This window comes from Vidua chalybeata, chromosome 6 (genome assembly GCF_026979565.1).
Source record: "Vidua chalybeata isolate OUT-0048 chromosome 6, bVidCha1 merged haplotype, whole genome shotgun sequence".
NCBI lineage: Eukaryota > Metazoa > Chordata > Aves > Passeriformes > Viduidae > Vidua > Vidua chalybeata.
The window spans coordinates 5,865,184-5,887,819 of NC_071535.1; the positions used below are offsets into that span (position 1 = coordinate 5,865,184).

At 45.4% G+C, this 22,636-nt stretch overlaps 1 protein-coding gene across 1 annotated transcript in view; it reads left to right on the top strand.

Moving 5' to 3' along the window:
• The first annotated feature begins 13,856 nt into the window (after nt 1-13,856).
• Nucleotides 13,857-22,636, top strand: part of PRKCH (protein kinase C eta) — a 113,245-nt gene continuing 104,465 nt past the window's right edge. The window contains exon 1 of the mRNA XM_053946327.1: nt 13,857-14,299. Coding sequence (XP_053802302.1) covers nt 13,940-14,299 — 360 coding nt within the window. The 5' untranslated portion in view covers nt 13,857-13,939. The remainder of the gene's footprint in view (nt 14,300-22,636) is intronic.

Genomic DNA, 22,636 nt, shown 5'->3' on the forward strand with positions numbered 1-22,636 from the left:
TCCCCACCTGATGATCAGCAGCTGAGCCTTCTTCCCTCCCAGTCCCTGAGATGTTCATCATACTTAAGAAGTGAGGTAGCAGCTTTCTCTTTGTCCATGGTTGTTACAGTGGAACAGACTTTTGGCAGCATTTAGTGACCCCCTTTTTTATTAGCCCTGTGAAAGGGCACTAAAGTTTCTCTCATCACCTCCTGTGGATTCTGGGACACTCTAAGCCTAAGGGAGCCAAGAAAGAAAAAGATTCCCTGCTCAGAGTAGGTTTTGTAGCCTCTGAGACATGCAAAAAGAGTCCCAGAGAGCAAGCAGAATTCACAAGCTATGTGTGGAGAGATTGCCCAACTTGTCACTTAACATGAAATTTTACAGTCTTTCCCTAGGAACGTATATTACTTTAACAAAATAAAAAGACTTTCCCCTTATCAAGCATTATTCTTTTACATTTACAGTTTGCCTGACATACAGGAGTAATATTCCATGGTTTGCTACAACTTGTAAGTTTATGACCCTTCTGTGGCAGATCAGACTAAACATAATTCATTCACAGCTACTTAGTGTTCTGGGAAATAAACCCCTGAACTTAAATAACTATAGTGTGACCTCTGTAAAATATTATTTATGGGTTAAGAACTGTTATTATGTACATATCAAGATATGCCAAAGGTTATAAAACAAACACTAGTCAGCAAACTGCACTGTTTACTGGCCAAGTCACTCGTGGCTTGCTTTCTGGTTATAGTCCTACAAATTCTGTAAATGGAGAAAAAATATGACTTGGCTGCCTTGGTAATTAGAATGAAGTTGAAGCTATTGACCACTAAGGATTCGATAACAAATAATTCTCTGTCATAAACAGAATGCCAAAATACAACCAAGCAATCCAATGGAAACAGATGGAGCTTTCCATTAAAAGAACATTGACTGCCACAAGGGTGCAGCCACTGTCCCAGTCAGCAGGGAAATGACAGCCCCTCATCCACGACTCATTCTGTAAATCAGTCAGGAGAAAGCTCCAAGCACGATGTAATGCCTCCAGAAGGGAATTTCAGGTTCTGGTTTTGATATCTGCCATCTCACAGGGGGCTTGAGGAGCATGTGAGGGTGTATTCATTGCTCTGCTTGTTCGTGGGTAATTTACCTCTGTCAGAGCACATCTTGTGCACAAGGCTCCTGAAATGTTTTACAGGCAGGGCTGTACAGACACATAGATCAGAAATGTTCATATCAGTCAAAACCACATCATATAATTTTATGTGAGAAATCTGTCATGGTTTATTTCCCCTTCCCCTTACTCTCCCCTTCCCCTCCAGATAATGGTAATAAAAGAAAAAAAAAAAAAAAAAGACAAAAAGGGTTTGAATGAAAAATTAACCACTTACTTTATTTGGACAAATCTTGTAACAGTCACATTTAATGTCATAGACAGACCCTTCTCTATCACTTTTTCAGACAGAGAAGTTACCCAGGAATGTCAAAGGGATTTTAATAATTTCTACAATAAGGACAAATGTAAGTACCTGCACACAGATTTTCCTGGCTCTCACATCAAGTCCAGTAATGCACAGCTCACAAAGACTCCTTTCAACTTGCTCTTTAGACATCAGGGAGGGTTTACATAAAGTAAACTTGTAAGGGGAAATAAAATTTTTTCTAGCCCTCTGAAGAGAAATTTTTTTAATATTAACTCAGGATTTTTTCTTTTCTTGTCCTACTACAAAACTACCACATAAGAGAGCTGGTACCAAAATAGCCAACAGCCCTGTGGTTAGGACAACCCCTAGAGATAGTGAAGACTGAAATTCATGTTCTTTTGCAAACTTTGGATTTGCTCCTTGGTGTGCCACCTCCCATGAGAGTGCCTGCTGACCTTCCTCTGCTGACCAAAACCCCATGCTGGGCTGAGCCAGCTTTTCTCCTGGAGCTGGGGTGGGAACCAGCACCTTTCACTGGAATTTCTCAATCCATTTTGTTCAGCAGGTCTCTTCTGCCCTACTAGCTCATGCTTTTTCCATAGTGTTTGTTATGTTATCCTAACATTTCCTTCCTGACTCAATCCCATTACAGGAGTGACACTGGCAGTGACTCTGAGTATTTACTTAAACACCATTTTCACTGCATTGAGGCTGTTGAAAGATCCCAGTTTAATAGCAAGGAGAAAGCAGGTCCTGCACCAGTATGATGTAGACTGGGAGGAGTGAATTTGCTGCTATATTGTCACTTCTGGATGGAATTGCATGAATTCCAGGCTGATATCCCTAATGTGGGTGGAAAACTGGCTGTTAGCATGGGAGCCAAACTGCTCACTAAATCCCTCTGAGCTTCCCTTAGAATATGGCAGGTGTAGGCTTAGCCACCAGTCTCCAGGGATATGGGAGGTACTGGAACAGGCAGAGCTGGGTGGATTTTCCTTTGAAAAAATGAAAAAAAGTGGCATTTCCAAATATTTGGTTCCTTTTGCTAGGTCACAGTTTAGGTTAATGTTTACTCATGCTCACACTTCCTGTGACCTGCTTTAGTTTAGCTGCAGCAGGACTGGGGGGACCTGGCTTTCAGAAGAGCTGTGCATCCATGTCTGCATTCTAGGAGGAAAAACCCAAACCATGGGGAAACCAGGGCACACTGTGAGCACAGAGCATCTGAAGCCAGCACAGGGACCCTGGCAGGGGAACTGGCTGACCTGTGTCCTATTCCTGGCTCTGTCCCACCTGCAGGGTAGTCTCGAGCCACCACTTTTCCCCTCTTGGGTCTGTTTTCCTTCTTCCCTTATGCAATGTCTGTTTTGATGGTAAGCTCTGTGGAACAAGCTGTGTGTTTCTTCCTAGGTGTTCACCCAGTTCCTAGTACAGGGCAGTCCTCTGCTTATTTCACTCCACTGAGGCACCACTAAAAAGCAAATAACATGAGAGATCTGAGCATTTTTGCTCTTATGTATTCAATAAGATTAAATATGTATTTTGAATGTGAGCTCCTGTGGGTCTCCTGTTTTTTTTTTTTTCATTTACACCCCAGAGTAATTTTTGTCTCTGATTGCACAGGAGGCTTTAACGTGTATGTCCTTGGAAGAGGCTGGAGCTGGTAGTTGAAAGCACAGCCCTGTGCTGCTCAGTGCAGTCCCAGCCTGCCCAGGGGGCTGGTCTAACCAACCAGAATCAAATTAAAGCGCATCATAAAATTACAGCATGCTTTTCTGTAAAGTTTTATTTTTACTTTCCTGGGCCTGGCCTTCAGGTTTCATTAGAAGCAGTGCTCAGCAGAGCTCCCTGTGGGCTGAGGGTACCCTCTAGAGGAACAGGCACTGGCAGCAGTGAAATACAGGGATGCTCTGTCATCCCAAAGGCTTTTTTAAGGCTAATGAGAAATGAGGGAATATGAAATGCTGACTCTGGATCCTGCCCATTTGTGCTGCTCACTCTGTGCAAGGGTGACATGGTGCAGGTGGTTTTAGGGGTCACGTTTAAAGGGAGATGTGTGCTTCTTCAATCCTCCCAAAATCTGGGGTTTGTGGTTCCCAGGCCTGGTGGGAATAGTGCAGTGCAAAGTGGGACACAACACTTGGTGTTTCCTCCTGGCATAGTGCTGGCAGAGAATCATTTAGGTTGGAAAAGACCTTTTAGGTCATCAAATCCAACCATTGTCCCAGCACTGTCAGGCCCACCACCAATCCACGTCCCCAAGTGCCACATCTAAAAGTTTTTTGAACACTTCCAGGCACCGTTGTTATGATTCCACCACTTCCCCAAACAGCCTGTTTAGGGCAGTTTGACCACCCTTTCAGTGAAGAAATTGTTCCTAATATCCAATCTAAGCTTCCTCTGGTGAGGCCATTTCCCCTTGTCCTGTCCCTGTTCCCCGGGAGCAGAGCCTGACCCCCACCTGGCTCCACCCTCCTGTCAGGAGTTGTGCAGAGCCACAAGGTCCCCCCTGAGCCTCCTTTTCTCCAGGCTGAGCCCCTCCAGCTCCCTCAGCTGCTCCTCATCAGACTTGTGCTCCAGATCCTTCCCCAGCTCCATTCCCTTCTCTGCACCAGCCCCTCGATGTCTTTCTTGTTGTGAGGATCCCAAACCTGACCCCAGGATTCGAGGTGTGGCCGTGGTGGTCCCCTCAAGGCTTATGGGATCATGCAGGCTGAGCACGACGTTCAGGCTGTCAGTTCTCTTCAGTCTGGCCAGCCCTGCTGGGAAAATTGTTTCCACTGTCCATGGAATGGGGTAGGTCTTCCTGAAATGGAGTTCCCACTTTATGGGAGGAAAAAGAGTTCTTTTTTAATTGAATTTTTGCAGCGTTTCCTTCTTCATAGGGATATTCTTTAGACTCAGATCTCAGCACCCTCCAGTCGAATCTGTCTCTTCACCCCCAAACAATTGGAAGGAATGACTTTTGTGAGCAAGGGCATTGGCAACACAGGTTGCCAATTCTTTGGTTTCTCAAAGAATTATGGAGAAGCTGACAGTATCTAATGACAGCAGAACATGCAGGCAAAATAATGCTCCCACTCCATTCTCCCGTTGCAAATGCCTAAGCTTAATATTCCCATTGCCTTGCCTTATTGCAGTACTTCAGCAGCTCTTGCTTGGTTTGAAAACAAAAGAGGCAGCTCCATCTAGAGGTCTGTGACAAGGGAAGAAATCCTGGTTTTCATAGCTCTGCTCTTAGGAGTTTCTGTTGATGCAGCGTTGTGTATGTGGGAGTGCTTTCTCCTGTTCAGCATGGCTTTGCCTCCTGGTTTCTAAATGTTTTCTAAGTTCTAAGATTTTTGGAGCAAGGTCTTGAAGTTTTAGAGCAATCCTGAGCTATTCTTATTTCCCCAGCTTATCCAGAGTGAGCTGCAGCTCAGCAAGAGCATCCCTATGTGTAGTTGGCTGCCTGTGTGCAGATTTTGGGGCAGAAATGGGATGGTCAGGGAGGTCCTGAGCATTGTTTCTCCCTGATTCTTTACAGACATCTGAGAATTTCTCAATGCAGTGTGGGAGAGAGGACTGTGCTCAGGCCTGCACTGGTATTTTCTGGCTGAGTGCACACCCTGATCCCAGTGAAGGGAAGAGTTCCACTCTGGGAACTCCACCATGGAGTGGGGATGGGGACATGCAGGTAACTTTTATTCATAGGTGTGTACCAAGAGAAATGTTATTTTAAGTAATTAGGAATCTAACAGTCTGACTCAAAGGGTCCTTGGGATGGTATCTTCATATCTCAGAGCTTTGGCTTTACTGAGATTTTAAAAATCTCAGTAAAGGTGCATACAGTGCTTTTTTTTTTCTACCTCTCAGTGATGATTAAAGCAAAACCACAGAGCTACATCCCCTGCACAGCACATCCCAGAGTGCAGCCCTGCCACAGCACTGTAATCCTGTGTTGGGGGTTGTGTTGGGGCTTGACTCTGAACCAAGAGGAGAGTTCTTTGTAATGGACTGAAGAATAAAAATCAATATTCCTTAGATGGAATTCAAAGGTTAATAATGCCCAACACTTCCTATATGTTTCTTTTTCTTTGGATTATCCAGTCCAGGTAATTGCTCCCTTCTCCCTTTGAGCATCCTTCATCATCATTATATTCTCCATAGTGTACTCTCATTAGAATACTTTCAACACCATTATTCCTAACCCTTTCCTGCTGCCTTTTATACTTCCATCTGTACTATAGGTATGGAGATGATAGATCTTGTGGTTGCTAGAAAATGTACAGATAAATAGAAATTAGTGGTCAATGCCTGCATTTCAGTAGAACAGAGTTCAGCTCTTGAGATGAAGAATGAATATGCAGTTCTTGGCAGATGAGATTTTGTTCTGAGAAAATAAAAATTTATGAGAGACATGGCAGGAAACTGAAAGATCAGGCTCAGTCTTGACTGAAAAAAGAACTTTGAGAGCTTGTTGATCCTTTGCCAGTGTTAAAGGAGTCGACTCAGTTAAGTATTCTTAGCTAATATAATGAGTCTACAATGTGTAGTCATAAGAGCCCCATAACATTATTACATTTTTTCCCCTCCTCTTTAGTGTTAAACAATGTCTACTATTGTTTTAGCTCAGCTCATAGTTCAGTCTTTGGAGGACTTAAAAAAATGCAAAGTTAAATTATTCAATAAATAAACAACACCCTACTTCTTAAGGAATAACATTAATATTAGATAAACATTGCAGTGAACAAGGACATCTTTAACTAGATCAGTTTGCTCAGAGCCCCATCCAACCTGACCTTGAATGTTTCCAGGGATGGGACATCCACAGTGTTTAACCACCCTTGTTGTAAAAAAAGTCTTTCTTATATCTGATCTAAACCAACCCTCTTTTAGTTTAAAACCATTACTCTTATTGCAACAGGGTCTACTAAAAGTTTGTATCCATCTGTCTTCCAAACCCCCTTTAAGTATTAAAAAGTCTCCCTGGAGCCTTCTCTTCTCCAGGTTGAACACCCCTAATTCTCAGCCTTTCCTCACAGCAGAGGAGCTCTGAGCACCTCCACGGCCTCCTCTGGACCATCTCCAACAGTTCCATGTCCTTCCTGTGATGGGGATCCCAGAGCTGGATGCAGCACTCCAGGTGGGCAAAGACACTGGGGTCTCTTCAGTTTTTGAACAGTCCTGCTGTTCCTCTTGGAAAATCCTGGGATTTATTATGTTCCTCTTGGAAAATCCTGGGATTTATTAAGTTCTGATCTGACCAGAAGCTGAAAGAGGCAGAGATGCTCTTTTATTCTACCCCATTTCCAAAAGGTAAAGAGAATGCACACACCTGACAGTCTGGGGCCATTCCCAGCAAGCCTGTGCTGCTTAAAGGCATAAAGTGCACATCCTTGGGCTTCTTAAATACTTCTGAATTTCTTGTCCAACTGGTTCTGTTGCACAACATGTTAGCACGTGCTGGCTTGGGAAAGAAGTGGTGGGAAGGAAGTTGTTATCAGAAGCTGATAGGAGGGAAGCTGTATCCCAAGTGCCTTGTTTATAGACAGGAACAGATAAGGTGACTCATATCTCTGAGTCCCCAGCACTACAACATCCCCATGCTCATACCATGTGAGACACAGAGGCTTTAACCCCTGCCTCAGGGATGACAGAAGCACTTTTTAATCCTTGGTTGTACAAACCAAGAGTGTCTTTAGCCTGCTCTTATCAAAATCTCCCATCTTTTTCCTCTTGATACTGGATCCATTGGCTGCCACAACATCTCAATGGGCTTGCAGGTAGCACTGGGCTGATGTAATTTGACCAAATTTGAAGAAGTCCATGCTTGTCCTCTGACCACTTTGTGTGTAGTCAAACCATGACAAGATCCCATTTCACAAGCCAAACAGGAGCAGGGTTGGTGAGGCACCTCCAGTGCAATGCATTCAGATACTGCATCGTGAATCACTTTATTTGAGGAGCGTGACCTCTCCTCTTCAGAGAGTTAAGCATCACATGTGCCACCAATACCCTGTGCTGGTTGTGGCCCTATCTGATTGATCCAAGCCTTTAGTGAACAGGTTGGATCACCTATTCCAGGTGTGCCTTTGTAGGAGAGAACAACTTTAAAAGGACCATTAATAAGTGCAGTGCGGTAGGAAAAGACCAACAGCTGAGAAATTGAGTTATTTCAATACCATTAAATATACCCAACCACACAGAGGGCAAGGCTCAGTCATCTCACATATCTTCACCTCTGAAGTGCTGACAGTTGTCTTGCAACACCAGCTGGGTCTAGCACTGAGGGAGTCCAGAAGATGGTGCTCTCAAAGAGCACTAACAATGCATTTCTGGGTGTCTCCTCCCTCATTTGGGTACCACTGCAGGTTGAAGAATACTGCTCAGACTGCTCCATGAAAGCCACTTCCATGACAAGCTGCTGCCAGGCCTTCATGGCATTTTGACACTGGTGTTGTTTTTCCATTGCTTTGAACTGCAAAAAGGGGAAGAAAGCAGAGAGAAAAGTGGATCAGAGACCTTCAGCATTCAAAATGTGGGAGGGAAGGGCTTTCATATCTCAGTCATACTGGGCAATATTCCTCATGTGCAGGCATTAGCAAGATTTGGGCTCTAATCTTATTTGTAAGCCACAAGGCCAGAAGAGGACTGTACAATTATCTGGAGTAAATGTTAATGAGGGGCAGAAAGCATTCACCCTTAGCTGACACATCAGTCCCTATGAAGAGGAAGTAAAAGACATTTTTAAACTTGAATGTTGGATTTCAGTAGATTAGAAAGAGAGAACCATGAATGAAGCAGAAGATTTTCCAGCCTTCTATGTACACGCTACTGGATCTTTTACAGAAATCTCATTATTAAGCATATGGGTGGAAGTTGCTGCCCAACAAAAAAATACAGAAAATCAGGAAAGCAGAGGGCACTGCAGATGCCTGGTGCCTCAGAGCTCTGTGGTTTGGAGGAGAGGTTTGTTGGGCTCAGGGGTAGGGGGCTGGCATGTGAACTGAGTGTCCACATGAATGCCTTGAACCCATTTCTGAGCATGTCCGTCATGTTCGGGAAAAAGTGAGAAACTAAATTATAAATAATAGAGCAAGACTGCTGGGAAAGAAATAAACCCCAGTAAACCAGAACAATCAGTTTGTTCTCCAGTGTTTCCTGTACAAGTAATAAAATCTAATAACTGAGTTGCTGTTAACAGTTAATGACCACTGCATTTGTTAATGGACCCAGACAAATGAGAGCAGTTTAATACAACAAACAGGCCATTAGCTGTATTAATGCTTGGATTGTAGGAGTTAGAGCTCTTATAAACTATATTCTGCAGTTTATAATACCAGCACTTTATAAAATGACCTGGTGTTTTCCAAAAAAATAAAAAATAATAAGGATCAGGTGAGCTACAATTTAAAACAATTTAGTTTTCCAAAAAAAAAAAAAAAAAAAAAAAAAGGATCAGGTGAGCTACAGTTTAGAAAATCAGTATTCATGGCAACTAGGAAAAGCTGATATTAGGCTACAATCTCTTTTTCTGTTTTGTACTGGAATAAATCAGGATCAACAACATGCAAACCAGGCCTGATTCTTGTATAGCTTAAATGAGTGGCAGCTTTGATTTTGACTTCAGTGAGTTTTGGATTGATCCTATAATTATTATTATTAGAGAGGAATTTGATCTTTTTTTTTTCTCTTCTTCTCCCTAAACCACAAATGATTCCACATATGGGATATTCAGTCTTTAGCAGCTGTCATTGTTTAAAGGTTTAACAAGCAGTCCTATAGAAAGAACTATAAAAGGGAAGTGGTATAAATAGACTAAAATTAATAGAGGAACAAAATAGAGTTAGTTCCTACTTCAATTGCCTCTACAGTTCTCTTAATATTTTGTATTTTTTATAGTGTATTTAGCTGCAGTTTCAGTTACAAAAAGTGTCACTGGCACTTTTTGCAATGGTAGTTGTGAAAGACAAAATTCTTCCATTGCTTTACAGACTCACTGCTGAATGTAACCAATGTCTGGCAGAAATTTAATGTGGAGCATTTTAAGACTTTGCCCTTAACTTGCCAAATGAGGATGATACTAAATTATTACAGAATTATAGGCTACTGGGGAAGGGAATAACACACAGTTTGGTAGGAAAAAGAAATGGAGATTTTTACAGGGTGCATGAAATGGGCTCTAATTTGTGTATATCTGTAGTGTGAGATGGGGCCAGGCTTAAATCATAGTGTTACAACAGGACTTGGCCAAGCTCTTTGGCTTTGTTTGTGGATCTGAACTGGAAGTTCTTCAGACAGATTCCCAAAAACACAAGAGAGAAGTTGCATAAACTTATCCTTAAGGTTACTGTGACCTGAAGGAAGAATGCAGCAGTAAACTTTGAGAATTGTTCCCATTTTTGACCATGCACCCACCTGCAGGGAATGGTGCCTAAGCCAGCCTAAGGAGGTGTCATTCTTGTCATTCTTCATTTTTTTTTTTTACTTAGATATGGAAATTACAGTTCAGAGGAGCATAGCATGCTCACTGTGTCCCTCCTAGATCCATCATACCCAGCCATGCTGTTCCATGTCCTTCCTGTTGATTCCTTTCAGCTGGCAATTTGTGGTTTAAGACATTCCTGAGCCAGGGTTTATCTCATGGTCAAGTAGCCACTATTAAGTCTATCCTCCATTAACACCTAGTCCTGGATAAGGCTGTTTATATTTCTGGCCTCCATATTTTGCAATGAACTCCAAATTATAACTATGCATTCTCTGAATAGGCATTTGCTTCTGTATGTTTTTGAACCTCTGACCTCAAAACAATTATAAGTGTCCTTTAGGTCTTGGCTGGGAAAGAATGAAAAATCCTTTCCCATTCATACAGCTCATGTGGTTTATGATTGTACAGATCTTGCTCATATTTTCCTTTTCATTCATTCCTTCCCAGACTTAGAAATATCAAGCTAGGCAGTCTCTTTCCCTTCACAACCATGTTTCGTGCCTTTCATCACCTTTGTCATCTTTTTCTGTGCCTTTTCTAGATCTATTCTGCATTTTTTGAAATGATGGGAGCAGCAGGCTTGCATACAATAAATGGTATGAAGTGTGTCATTTATACAGTGCCTGAGTGACAGTTTTGGCATTGCTGTTAGTTGTTTCAAACAATTACCAATAGTCTACTTGTCTTTTTGATTGTTGGTGAGCTCTAAGCTTTTTTTTTTCCCCAGGGGGTTTTCCACTACTACACTGAAACCTTCTCCTAGAGTGCCAGGTTAATAAGATTGCCTGTACTCTGGCTTGTTTATCCTGTAATTTACCCATAATTCAGATTGCACTGCCTTTCTGCTTTATTTTCTATTTGTTGCCACTGCATGTCTCCCACCACTCTGCTGCTCAGGCACATCAGGAGACCTGTTCACTCTTCTCAGTGGGTTCCTTGAACAGCTCTGTGCCACGGGCTGACTGCTCAGAGAACCATCCAGCTTGGCAGGAAGCACAGGGAAGAGCTCAGCCTCCCTGAGCACTCGAGGCCACAGAATGAATCACCCTGCCATGCCTGGAGCCTGGTCTCCAAGGTCCTGCTGAGGAAAGGAAGAGAATCCACACTCCTGCAGACCTGACTGGCCCCCACAGCTGTACAAGGAGGATCAATGCAGCCATCACCAGATGGTACAGCTGCATTCAGCCTTGCAAGGTCAGGGTGTGCAGGGATGCTTTTGTTCTTGGAAGAAAATACCTAACTGGGGATGTTTTTCTATTGCATGGATGTCTGGAGAGTAGGCTGGGTAGATTCTGACTTCATGTTGCTGCTCAGTTCTCTTTGAGAACAGGACATTTGGCCTTTGGCTGGGAGTTCAGAATAGGGGTGTGTTCAGATGCTGTTTGAGATGATCTGTTCCAGACTGGTTTGAGTGCATAAACAAAATTAATTAGATTCACATCCTATGAGTCCACAGGATTGATTTTTTCCTGCAGCAGAAAACTGGCTCGCACTGCTGTTCACCAGAAATACTTACAACTGTGGCTCACCTGCTTTTTTTCCACGAGTTTTACAATACTTGCTAGGTTTATTTGAAGTCTGGGTAGAGGAATCACGTTATGACATGAGATTCCAATGAACCACTGTATAGAAAAAGTTATTTACATCCTCACTCCTATTATGGATGAAACTCCAGCATGGCAAAGTACTTCACCTTATGTGATTAAGCAGAGCAAATGGCACTGTCTGAGCCTTTAACCAGCAGATTTTTGTCTTCTCCCTGTTTCTGACAGTAAATATGTGAGCCAGCCATTACTTCTAACACATAATGCTTGGGGTGACTTTCATCTCTGCCTGCTCAGGAAACTGAGGAAAAGGTAAAGAGAAATTTTGACAGTATTATGTCACTCAGTGATTGTAATTCATGTTTATCTCTTAAGTATAGTTAACCAAACGTTCTTCACTGCTATTGCACTGAGCCCTTTGAAAGGGCTCCAAGCAAAGTAAAATCTGTATTTGATGATTTGGAATTTACAGAGTGAGTGCTTCACCCTTTCTAAGGCCTTCAGCCTCATCCTTTGGGTACTCATGCTGGGTACTTTAAAGTTCAGGCTGTCTTTAAACCTTGTCTGCAGCCCTGAGTGAGTCCTGGTGAAGTCTTCTAAGAACTCTGGGTTGCCCATGATGGTCAGTATGGATTCTGCCCTGGCTTCAAGGGACAGCTCATAACTCAGAAGGACAGAATTGGTGAAAGTACCAAATGACAGATACTGGTGCTCTTGAAAAGGTAAATACAGGACTTTTTTATTTTATAGTGTCATGAAAGACAAAGTCATGAATCCAGACACAGAAGCAGTAGCAGATACACAGCTGATAAAAGGAAATCTTTATTTCTGACCAGCTCACTGCTGTGGGATACTGGAATCCAAGAAGGTACAAAGACTAAAACCAGGGAAAAGAAAATTACCTAGAATGATCACAGCTAATGCTAAAATGCATTTCAGAAGGAACATCAACACAAAAATCCTAAGTCTACAAGTCTTTTATGAGAAGAGAGTACTCTGTTTACTTGGCCATACCTGCTGTTAAAAGATCTGGAGCCAGTCACTCCTGGAAACAAAATCCCAGAATGTGGGGTGGCAATTTCAAAAACTAAGCCTGTATTTCTCCTCAGGATGAGCTGTCCTAACCAAGCTAAAAAAAAAATCTTAAACACTTGTCTTCTCCAGTTAATAGTGACAGAGCAAGGAACTTAAAAGCCTTGAAAGGAGACCTGTCAGAAGTCTGATTTAAGAGTCTACAAGTTTTTCTGGCAGAACAGTTGCTTCCATGTGAGGAGTGATCACATTACTGAACCTGTTCCACCTGCTCTCTCCAGAGGAGGCAATCAGAGACAACCTGCTCTGTCTGAGGCTTGGAAGGAGCCTTGGCTTGGTGCTCCTGCAAAACTTGGGACTTCTAGAAGAAGAAAACAACATGGCAAAGGGGGAAAGCGAGGAAAGGGGATGGGAGAAAACAGAGACAGTCTGCTAGGGAATGTGAAAGATGGCAGAGCTGAGGTAAGAGGAGTGGTCTGGAAAAAAAAAAAAAAGAAAAAAAAAAAAAGAACCACATCAAAAAAAGGCTGCCAGCTGTCAGCCACTCTTGGCACCATCCAGCTGTGGTGGGGTCACTCAAAGGACCGCATCTTAGGGAGCACAACCTAATTCAGACGATGCCGGCTGAACAATGCCACCGGGAAGGCAGGATTTCATTGTTCCCTACCCAGTTCACACCGCTTCGCTGTGAAATCTGCAAAGCAATTAAAACTAATTAAATTCCGACTTTATTAAGTGCGATCAACCCCCCGAAGACAATCCACCCTAAAAACAACCCTGCACGCCGAGTGCCAGGCACGTTAATCAGCCGCAATTAAGCCCCAAACGGCGGAGCCAACCCATCCTTGTGTTCATCGCGCACGTTCTCCCGGCTGAGCGATGCGGGAAGGCGCCGGCAGCCAAGGGCGAGGTGCGGGCGGCGGAGGCAGCGCTGCTCTGGGTCGCTCCTGCCCCCGTGCAGCCGCCGAGGGGCCGCGGGTCCACAGCCCTTCCCGGGAGGTGCTGAGCGGGGGCTTGGAGTCCCGGGGGTCGGAGTCCCTCGGGGGTGTCTCGGAGCTTGCCCCCGGGGCTGTGTCCTCTCCCGGGGCCGGGCAGCGGCCGCTCCTCGCCCCGCGCCGGGGGCTCCGGGCCGCACCTCGGCAGCAGCGGGACGGGCCGAGCCGCGCGCTCCCCGCCCTCACGGCGCGGCTCCGCGGCTCCTCCCCGCCCGCCGCCGCCGCCCCACGCCCAGGTGTCCCCGAGCCGGATCGTGCCGCTCCCCCGCGGCAGGAGCAGCCCGGGCCGGGCGGCGGAGCGGCGGCGGGAGCGGGCGGGGCGGTTCCGGAGCCCCGGCAGAGCCCGGGGGCGGGCGCGGTGCCACCGCCCGGCCCCCTGAGGAGGCGCGGCGGGGCTGTGCCGGCCCGGCAGGAGAGGCTGGGTGCCTCTCCCGGCGGGAGCGGGCTCTGGCTCTCCTCCCGGCGCCCGGGCGCCCCGGGGGCGCGGCCATGTCCGGAGCCATGAAGTTCAGCGGGTACCTGAAGGTGCGGATCGGGGAGGCGGTGGGGCTGCAGCCCACCCGCTGGTCCCTCCGGCACTCGCTCTTCCGCAAGGGCTACCAGCTCCTGGATCCCTATGTCACCGTCAGCGTGGACCAGGTGCGCGTGGGGCAGACCAGCACCAAGCAGAAGACCAACAAGCCCACCTACAACGAGGAGTTCTCGGCCACGGTCACCGACGGCCATCAGATCGAGCTCTCCGTCTTCCACGACACCCCCATCGGCTACGATGACTTCGTGGCCAACTGCATCTTGCACTTCCAGGACCTGCTGCGCTCCGCCGCCCCCAGCGACACCTTCGAGGGCTGGGTGAGTACCCGTCCGGAGGAGAAGCCGGGAGAGCTCCTCTGGGAATGAATGAAGGGCACTGGCGGCGCCGGGGCTTGTCCTTGCATGCCTGTGCCGCAGACGCGCAGCCCGGTGTGTGTCTGCAGGTACACAGGTGTGCTCCTTCACGCATCTGTTTGTGCCCCTCTGCTTCACATTTGCTCAGGCTGCTGTTCCTTAGGGACCCTACGGACCCTCAGCTGTCGTAGCTTGAGGGTGAGGACGCTGTAGTGGAGGGCTGTGAAGTCTCTCCTCATGTTTGTAAATGAACGGAGACAGGTCCTGTAATACGTAACTTGCAAACTACACCAGCAAATTCACACAAAGGTATTCCTCCCTCCTTTTGCTCAGCACACAGAGGCGCACTTGGAGACTCGGATACCTGGGTTGGACGTATTTCTGCCCAGCTCTACACATGCTTGCACAATAGTTTGATGTGTGCATGTGGATTTCTTTGACTTCTTAGCAGAATGGCAGGACTAGTCTTGTGTCTGTTATGTATACTGCTGCTCTGCGTCAATGCAGTTTCACTCTGAGCTAATTCTAGGTTATTTTCAGGTAAATGTCACTTGTATGCAGCCCAGAGAACCTCGTTCATGGATTAGTCCTGATGGTGAGAGAAACAGTACAGTCTCTAAAGTTGTACCTTTGTTTCCAGCCTTGTAAAGGAGGACAAGGTGACTGCATTGATCCAGCCAGTTTGCTGGTAAGAGTTAGTTTTATAAAAAAAGGCATTTATTCTGAGTAGAGAAGGTGCAGAAGTGCTGAGAATATTCAAGGCTGTGATGGGTATAAACTTCTTGAGGCCAAGAAGTTCAGGATATGCGGTCAGATAACCACCACAATAAAACCAGGTGTTGAGGCTGACAGTATAGAGAACAGATAGACATCTTGATCCTATCACTGGTGAGAATGCTGGGACTTTCTGCTCTCAGTCAGTGTCTGTGACTGAGGTGCGATGCTACACACACCTTTGGGGTGATTACAGGCAATGATTAATAAATGTATATTGGGGCCATTTAGTTAGGCCCCTTATGGATAGGTGTGAGGTTCATGCACTGGAGGTGTTCTCTCTCAGTCCCTGATGCGGTTTTTGTGTCGGACAGAAGGGTCCCAGCCAGTCTCCAGTGGCTTAGCTGAGGTGCTGCTCCTGACAGCCCAACCAGAGCTTAGGTAATGGGGTTTGCCTGGTGCATGCATGCCCAGCTTCCCACACTACCTGTGCTCCTGGAAAGTATCTGCTCTGTTCCTTGGGTTTGTGCTAAACCAGTTTCAAATACAGAACAGACCCCCATGGGCAAGGCAGAGAGTGAGCTTGGGATAGAGCTATGTGGTTTTGAGGGTTTTCTTGATGTTTAAGTTGCTGGGGATGTTTGCTGTTTAGAGAGGCCCAGTCCTCTAGGGAGGCTGGAGTCCTGGACACACTGGAGCTGGCTACATGTGGGGTGGGACTCCTCTGCTGCAAAGGTGGTGGCCTTATTTACATTACTGAAATACCTGTCATAATACTGCTGCTGGTGTGGATCCACATACATTTCTGCCATTTAGTCCATCCTGCAGTGCTGATTTTTAGGGCAGATGCAGACTGTGGCCTGAAATAATAATCTGTTCTTTGGTGAGGGAAAAGTTTCTAATCCTTGCAGGATAGACATGTGTTTTATGAACTCCTGTACCTGTGAGCTGATGGGTGCAATGGGGTGGGAAATCAGAGAATTCTTTTAACTAGATTGATGGAAACTGATTTTATATTTGGGCATGTAGACAGAGGCTAAGAGCTGCTGCTCTTCCTTTAAATGAATGTCTGAAACTTACAGATTTCGTGGGGAATGAGCAAATGTTTGTCTTCTGTTGCCTTTCTCTCTCCCCTCCCTTCTGATTTGCTTCGTTAGCATCTCACATAGCGTGCAGCCTGGATCACATGATGACAGGGAACAGCATCTTGCCCTGATAATTTAATATGTCTTGATAAATCCAGCAAGGCTGTCACGGGAGTTTGTGTAACCAGAAGAATAGGAAATGCTGGTTTGTACTAACCCAAGGTCTATGAGCTGCTGGCACAAGGTGAAACACCGCAAGGAAATGTGGATGATTTGAAACACCTCCACTCCAAAATCCTTAATTTCTGTCCTTTTTCCATCCCCAAAATAAAAGCACAGATAGACAACTAAGGAGTGAATCAAATGAGAGGAAAATTGGTGAATCTTCCCAAGTTTAACGTGGCTTATGCTTACTTGGCTGTGCACAATTTTTCATTTTGATTTGAAATAGAACTTTTATGTTCACTTTTCTGAGACAGTATTTCGGTAAAATCCAAATGATTACTAACAGGCAAACAGGGCAGTTGGCTGCTTCTGCTCCCTGAGCTCTCCTCCTGAGAGGAAGCTATCAAGAATTACCTGTGGCAGTCTTGGTGTCAGCTGTCAGGCTCATGCTGCTCTGTTTATAAACATGGATTTTCTCCTGCTGAAAGAAAAAAATAAGTGTTTAGTTGTAACATCGGTCAGCACCTTTTGTGAGACCTGTAGGAAGTTTCAGCGAGAGGCAAGGAGGAGCAGTTGGTGTGTAAGAGTTGGTGCTTCCCAGATGACTTGCAGGTACATAACTGCAATTATGACCTGAACACTTATGCAGATGAGTAAGTGTATGGACATGAGCTGTCTCATCAGTAATGCTTATACACCTGAGTCATCCCACTGGGTGCTGGGGCAGTGTTCTCTGTTCATGGTTTGCTTTAAAATTCATGTTTCAGAGACTTCAAAACTGACCCTTTTCCTTCTAACCATTCGGGTTGTTTTCCAAAGTCTTTCTAGAAAACAGATTAGCATGGTCTGGATAGCTTCTAATTTGCGTGTTTGTTGTTACACACATTTGACTTATTTTCCAAGGATCAAATTTGCAAGACCTTATTAACTTCAAGATCCTTCTCACTGCTTCCCCTTTCTTATATTAACTTGTCAGGTTTCAGCAAAGTCATTTTTATTAACATTGTCAATTAAATGCCGTAGTGCCTTCACCGTGCTGTAACGCAGTCACAGCTAAGTGCCATCTCCCCAGTGCCATGTTCTGTCTCTGGTAGGAATTTGCCTGTGTGGGTGTGAGATTGTGCAAACCTGAATGGTTGCATTTTACACAGGTGTGCATGACCAGGTGCAGGGAGGGAGCTGAGCTGTTTGCTGGGATTTACATCAGGGCTGAAACTTGCCTCTTGAAAGCATTTAATTTTGCACTAGCCTGTGCTAGGATCTTTTTACTTGACATATGCACCTTTAAAAGGTATTATCTCCTCTTTGACTGTCTCTGAGTGCAGTATAGAAAGCTGTCATATATCAGTGAAACAAATGGAGTGTAGCTGAAATGGGCGATGTTTACAATACCTAGGATTATTCCTGAGTTTTATGTAGTAGCTGAAGTAATTTTTAACCTTGGGGAAACACTCTTTACAGATACTGAATGGCATTGTTACAAGGGGATTATTTAATCACAATTGTAAAAATTGTTAGTCCCTGAGTGGAGATGCCATAATTTCTAAGACTTTAACAAGGAGTAGAAATTTAAACCTTGATCTTGAAGTAGCAGATCATGAGACTACACTGAAGGAAATCACATAACAGATGGGCTATAAGATTAGTGAGCCAGTCACAACTTCCTGATGAGTTTGTTGCCATTTGCTCGTGTGCAGGAAGAGATTAAGGCAATTCTTGTGTGTTCCTTCACTTCAGCTCTTTTGCCTGTATGCTTCCCTATAATTTTTTTCTTTCTTAGGGCAGAAATAATTGTGTTTCACCCATGTTTATATACAATTATATTTGTTGAAAGTGAAGTTCAAGAGCTAAAAGATAATTCACCTTCTCTCCAGAACATCATGGCCATGGCAGAGAGGCAGAGTGCTGCAGGTCAAATATAATATGGTTGCCTCTTCTTTTGACTCCTGCTTGACTGCAGGGTTCTTCAGGTGGGCAAAAGTTGCTTCAGGAAGCCAAAATACTTTATAGCTATTGACAGAGGATTTTGTGGTGCAGTATTTTGTGTCTGCCCAACTGTAGAGATAAATTAAGCTTGTAGAGCTGGAATAAGTGGTGTCTCCATGCACGGGGCAGCAGCAGGCTGGGGTGAAGTCCATTTGACTTCTGTTTCCATGCACACGACAGTGGTATACATAGTGCAGATCTCTGATCTGTGTGAAGGTCACACTGCATATTAATTAGGCTTGAGCGAAACGAGCTCCTTCCCTAACTTTTTGGAAGCTTTGTTTCTGTAATTGTTATTACTGATACGCAGTTACTATGTTGAATAGGACTTGTGGAGAGAAATGCCCACTGCAGGAGGTAAGATGGGGTAAGATGGGTCTGAAAGCTACTGGAATTTCAGCTTTTCTTTCTTTCCTTTAGCATAAAGTTGTCCTTTGGCCCTATGAATGGACCCCCTCAAAATGTCAAAAGAGATCCAGGACTACCTGAGAGTGCCCTGCAGCCCAAGACAAAGGCTGTAATAAGTAAGGGAAAATTGTTGCTATTTGTCAGGTGTTAATAGTCTGTGGGGGTGTGATGCTAAAAACAGTTGTTCTGATTGAGGCAGATGAGACAGCTGACTGTCACAAAGAGCTGCACAGGTACTGCCCTGTTTCAGCATCAGAAGTTGAGCTGTTTGGAGTCCTGTTTCTTGCTCCTCCCCAATAAAAGACCTGGCTGGCAGCTGTGAGAATCCTTGGAGAACATGGGAATTTTGCTTGAGAGGAGAGAGTGTTTGGCTGGGAAGATTTGACCCAAGCATGAGAAGAGCCAGTTTCCAGTATTTGGGGCCAGTAGAAGGTTATGGGACTGGTGTTCATGTCCTGGCTTTGAATTGAGTGCAGCAAGATGTGAGTTTGGCTCTCAAGGTTTTCTGGGGGGCAGGCATATGGGCAATGAAGTGACAGTGTTCCTGTCCTTCAAAGATATTGTCACTGCATTCATCAGGGACTGTGGCTGAGGCGGGGGAGTTCTGTGCCTGGGGCAGAGCCAGAATTCCAGGAGTGCAGGACAAGGCAGGACAGAGTCCAGGCAATTGGGTACTGCAGTGACCTGGAGGGAAATGGTCACATGGCTGATGGGCATCCTTTGGGTACTCTTGCCACCAAGAGCAGTGGCAGTCACCTCACGGTGACTGAAATGATGTACTGGAGTACTGCATCCATCCCTGGGGCCCCTCAATAAAAGAAAAACATGGGCTTTTTGGAGGGAGCCCAGAGGAGGCCATGAAGATGCTCAAAGGGCTGGAGCACCTCTGCTAAGAGGACAGTCTGAGAAGAGTTGGGGTTTTTCAGCTTGGAGAAGGCAAAAGGGAGGCCTGGCAGCACCTTTCAGTGCCTAAAGGGGCTAAAATAGAGCTGGGGAAGGATTTTTGTCAAAAGCATAGAGACAGCAAAAGGGTAATGGCTTTAAACTGATAGAGGGGAGATTTAGATTGGATGTAAGGAAGAAATTTTTTACAATGAGAGTGGCACAGGTTGCCCAGAGAAGCTGTGGATGACCCATCCTGGGCTGTGTTCAAGACCAGGCTGGATTTGGCTTGGAGCAACCTGGTCTGGTGGAAGGTGTCCCTGTGTGTGGCAGAGGGTATGGAATGAGGTGGTCTTTAAGGTCCCTTCTATTCTGTGGTTCTCTCAAGCCCTTGTTGGTGTGGTTGGCTGGAGTGGGGGGCTGACTTTGATGCCAGGGGTACCTTTACATTCCTGCTGATGGAGTTGCTGATGAACCAGTTGGAACCCCTGGTTGGAGGGAGAAGAGGCAGCCAAGGGCTGATGCCCACATTTGGTCACGTTAGACGCTCATGAGAAGGTGTTTGCAGGCCTGCACCCGCAGCCCTGAGGGTGCTTTTTGCAGAGAGGCTGTGAGGAGGAGGAGGGGGCAGCAGGGTGACCGCAGCACAAGTGAGCCCAGCACCCCAGGAAGCTCTGTCCCCAGCCCTGCACCCCGCTGGCCCCACCTCACCCTGTTGGTGGTTTATATTTAGCTTTTTCCACTGGTCTTTTAATAAAGCACATTTCACCCAGGCTGTCAGAGGCTTTCTGTTAGGAGTATTTTCTGAGTAATGATTTGGTTTCTGGCCATTTTGAGCTTATAGGCAATAAACTCTGCAGAACGAATTGTCAAGGGGGCCATTTGAGCTATTGAAATGCCATTAGAAAGTCTACTGATTTACAGGGTAATTCAATATGAAAAACATATCCCTTACTGAAGTGAATAAGACTCCCACCCTTTCTTCACAAACTATCAAGGCTCCTTTGATGTTTTAGGCTTCAGCTATTGTGCTTTGCTAATACAGCCAGAAAACTGGGGGCCTTTTGTGTAACCATGGAGAAAAAGATGAACAGCAGAGTTACCACATGAAATGAGTTACTGGCAGCTTTTATAAGGATTCTGGATCAGCCATCGCACCTTCTTGCCTCCCAGATTTCATCCTATTTAGGCATGCAGTTAAGACATGTCAGACCATGCTGCAAATTTAATTTCTTCTGGAGACAATGAGCAATCTTTGCTCTGATTGCTTGCTCCACCCCTGTGCTATTTGTAGGGTCATGCTGGACCCAGGCTGGAGTCATGGATAACTAACCTGGCGCCGTGTCCTGGTGGAGATCACCACATGGTTGTTCCTCTCCCAGGCCATGCCCTTTTGCTGGCTGCTTGTGAGGGAAAGCCCTGCTTTATAATAATGATATCAAAGATAAATATGTTTCTGAAACAAAGAGCAACCAGAAGCGTCCCATTAGCATTGCTAAGCCACTTAGGGTAAGCCAGACAAACAACCATATTTCTGCAATGCCACTGATATTTTTGTATGCTTTGATATGATGAGATGTTGTCATCACTTAGGGAGGTCAATTGTTGAGGAAGCCATCCTGCTTTAATTTAGAAGCCAGCACCACGAGCAGATGTGAGCCAGCTTTTGTCGCATTTGAGCAATGCTGTGTGGAAACAAGCATCCCTCAGCAACTCCTGTGCTCTTGATATTCAGTGTCTGTCCTGGGCCCAAGGTGATGGAAAAAATTGCTTTTTCACTGCCCCTGCAAGACCTTTTGTGCCCTTGTTGTGTTAAATCAGAGGCATCTAATCAATGTCCAGATCTATCCCTCAGGCTGCCAGAGCAGTCTGACCAGCTGATGGCCCCACTCCCTGCACTGCTCTGTCCTGGGGCTCCTCCAATGTGGGGCAGCTTGCAGGCAGAAGAGTTGTTCTGGCAACTGCCAGGATTTTTTTTTTTTTTGGCTGGTCTTCCTTGTGAGACCCACTGCATCTTCAGAAAGCCTCATGCTCTCCAGCCTGCTGGTGCTCTGTGTTCAGATGCAGCTCTCAAGCAGAGACAGGATGCCTGTGACCTGTGTGACAAATGGATGGCACACCCCGGGCTGTCTCCTCTGAGTGCCACATTGCAAAGCAATTAAACCCATCCCGGGGAAGATGCTCTCCTGGGCTGCAAAGCCACAGGGATTTTGGGATGTCAGGTCTGGGATAAGATTTTCACTTGCTGGCTGGACCTCCGTGGCTCTGGATGGGAATTTCAGTGCTCCACCATGTGGTGTGGATCTGCCCTTTGGGTCAGCACAGCTCACACAGAACTGAAACCCAGCTGCTGTCACTGTGCTTACCCAGGAGCTTTGCCAGTGCAAAAAAATGTTGGCAGGGGAAGAAGGAGGGAGGGAGGTATGAATCTGTTAGATGACATTACATAAGGGCTTTTTCTTGGTGCTCACCTGCGCAGTTTCGTAAGTTTTGACTTTTGTGAGTGAGTTGGTTGTATTTGAATCAGTGATACAGTGGCAGCTCTCCAGACTCCTTCCAGGAGGGATCTCCTTTCTGTGGAACAGGTAGGAGATGAAGTATTGATGCAGAAACACAAGCTGGGCAGCTTTGGTAGCTGACTTCAGTTTGTGAAATGGGAGATAGAATAAATAATCTATTTTTTAACCAACATGAGAATGCTATTTAGGCCTTAGTGGAATTTCTCTCTTATTTTTATTTTTTTACTTTTTATTGTAGTACAGATATTTCTGTCAAAATGGGGAGAGGAGGAAAATGCGTCCATGCAAGGCACATTTCTAAATGCGTGATTTGCTGTATGAGTGTTGCATGTCTGCTGTATGTTTAAAAAAAGACTGGTACAATCATTTGCAGTGTGAAATCACTTAACAGATCAGTAGAGCCCAGTAATCTCTCAAAATGAGGCAGTAAGGGACAGGATGTGAGAAACAGGCTGTGTGTCTCTGCTGTCCCAGGACTTTACATCTAATAGTAAGAATCACAGTGACAGATTGTCTGATAATGTGCAGCCAGGGGCTGAGGA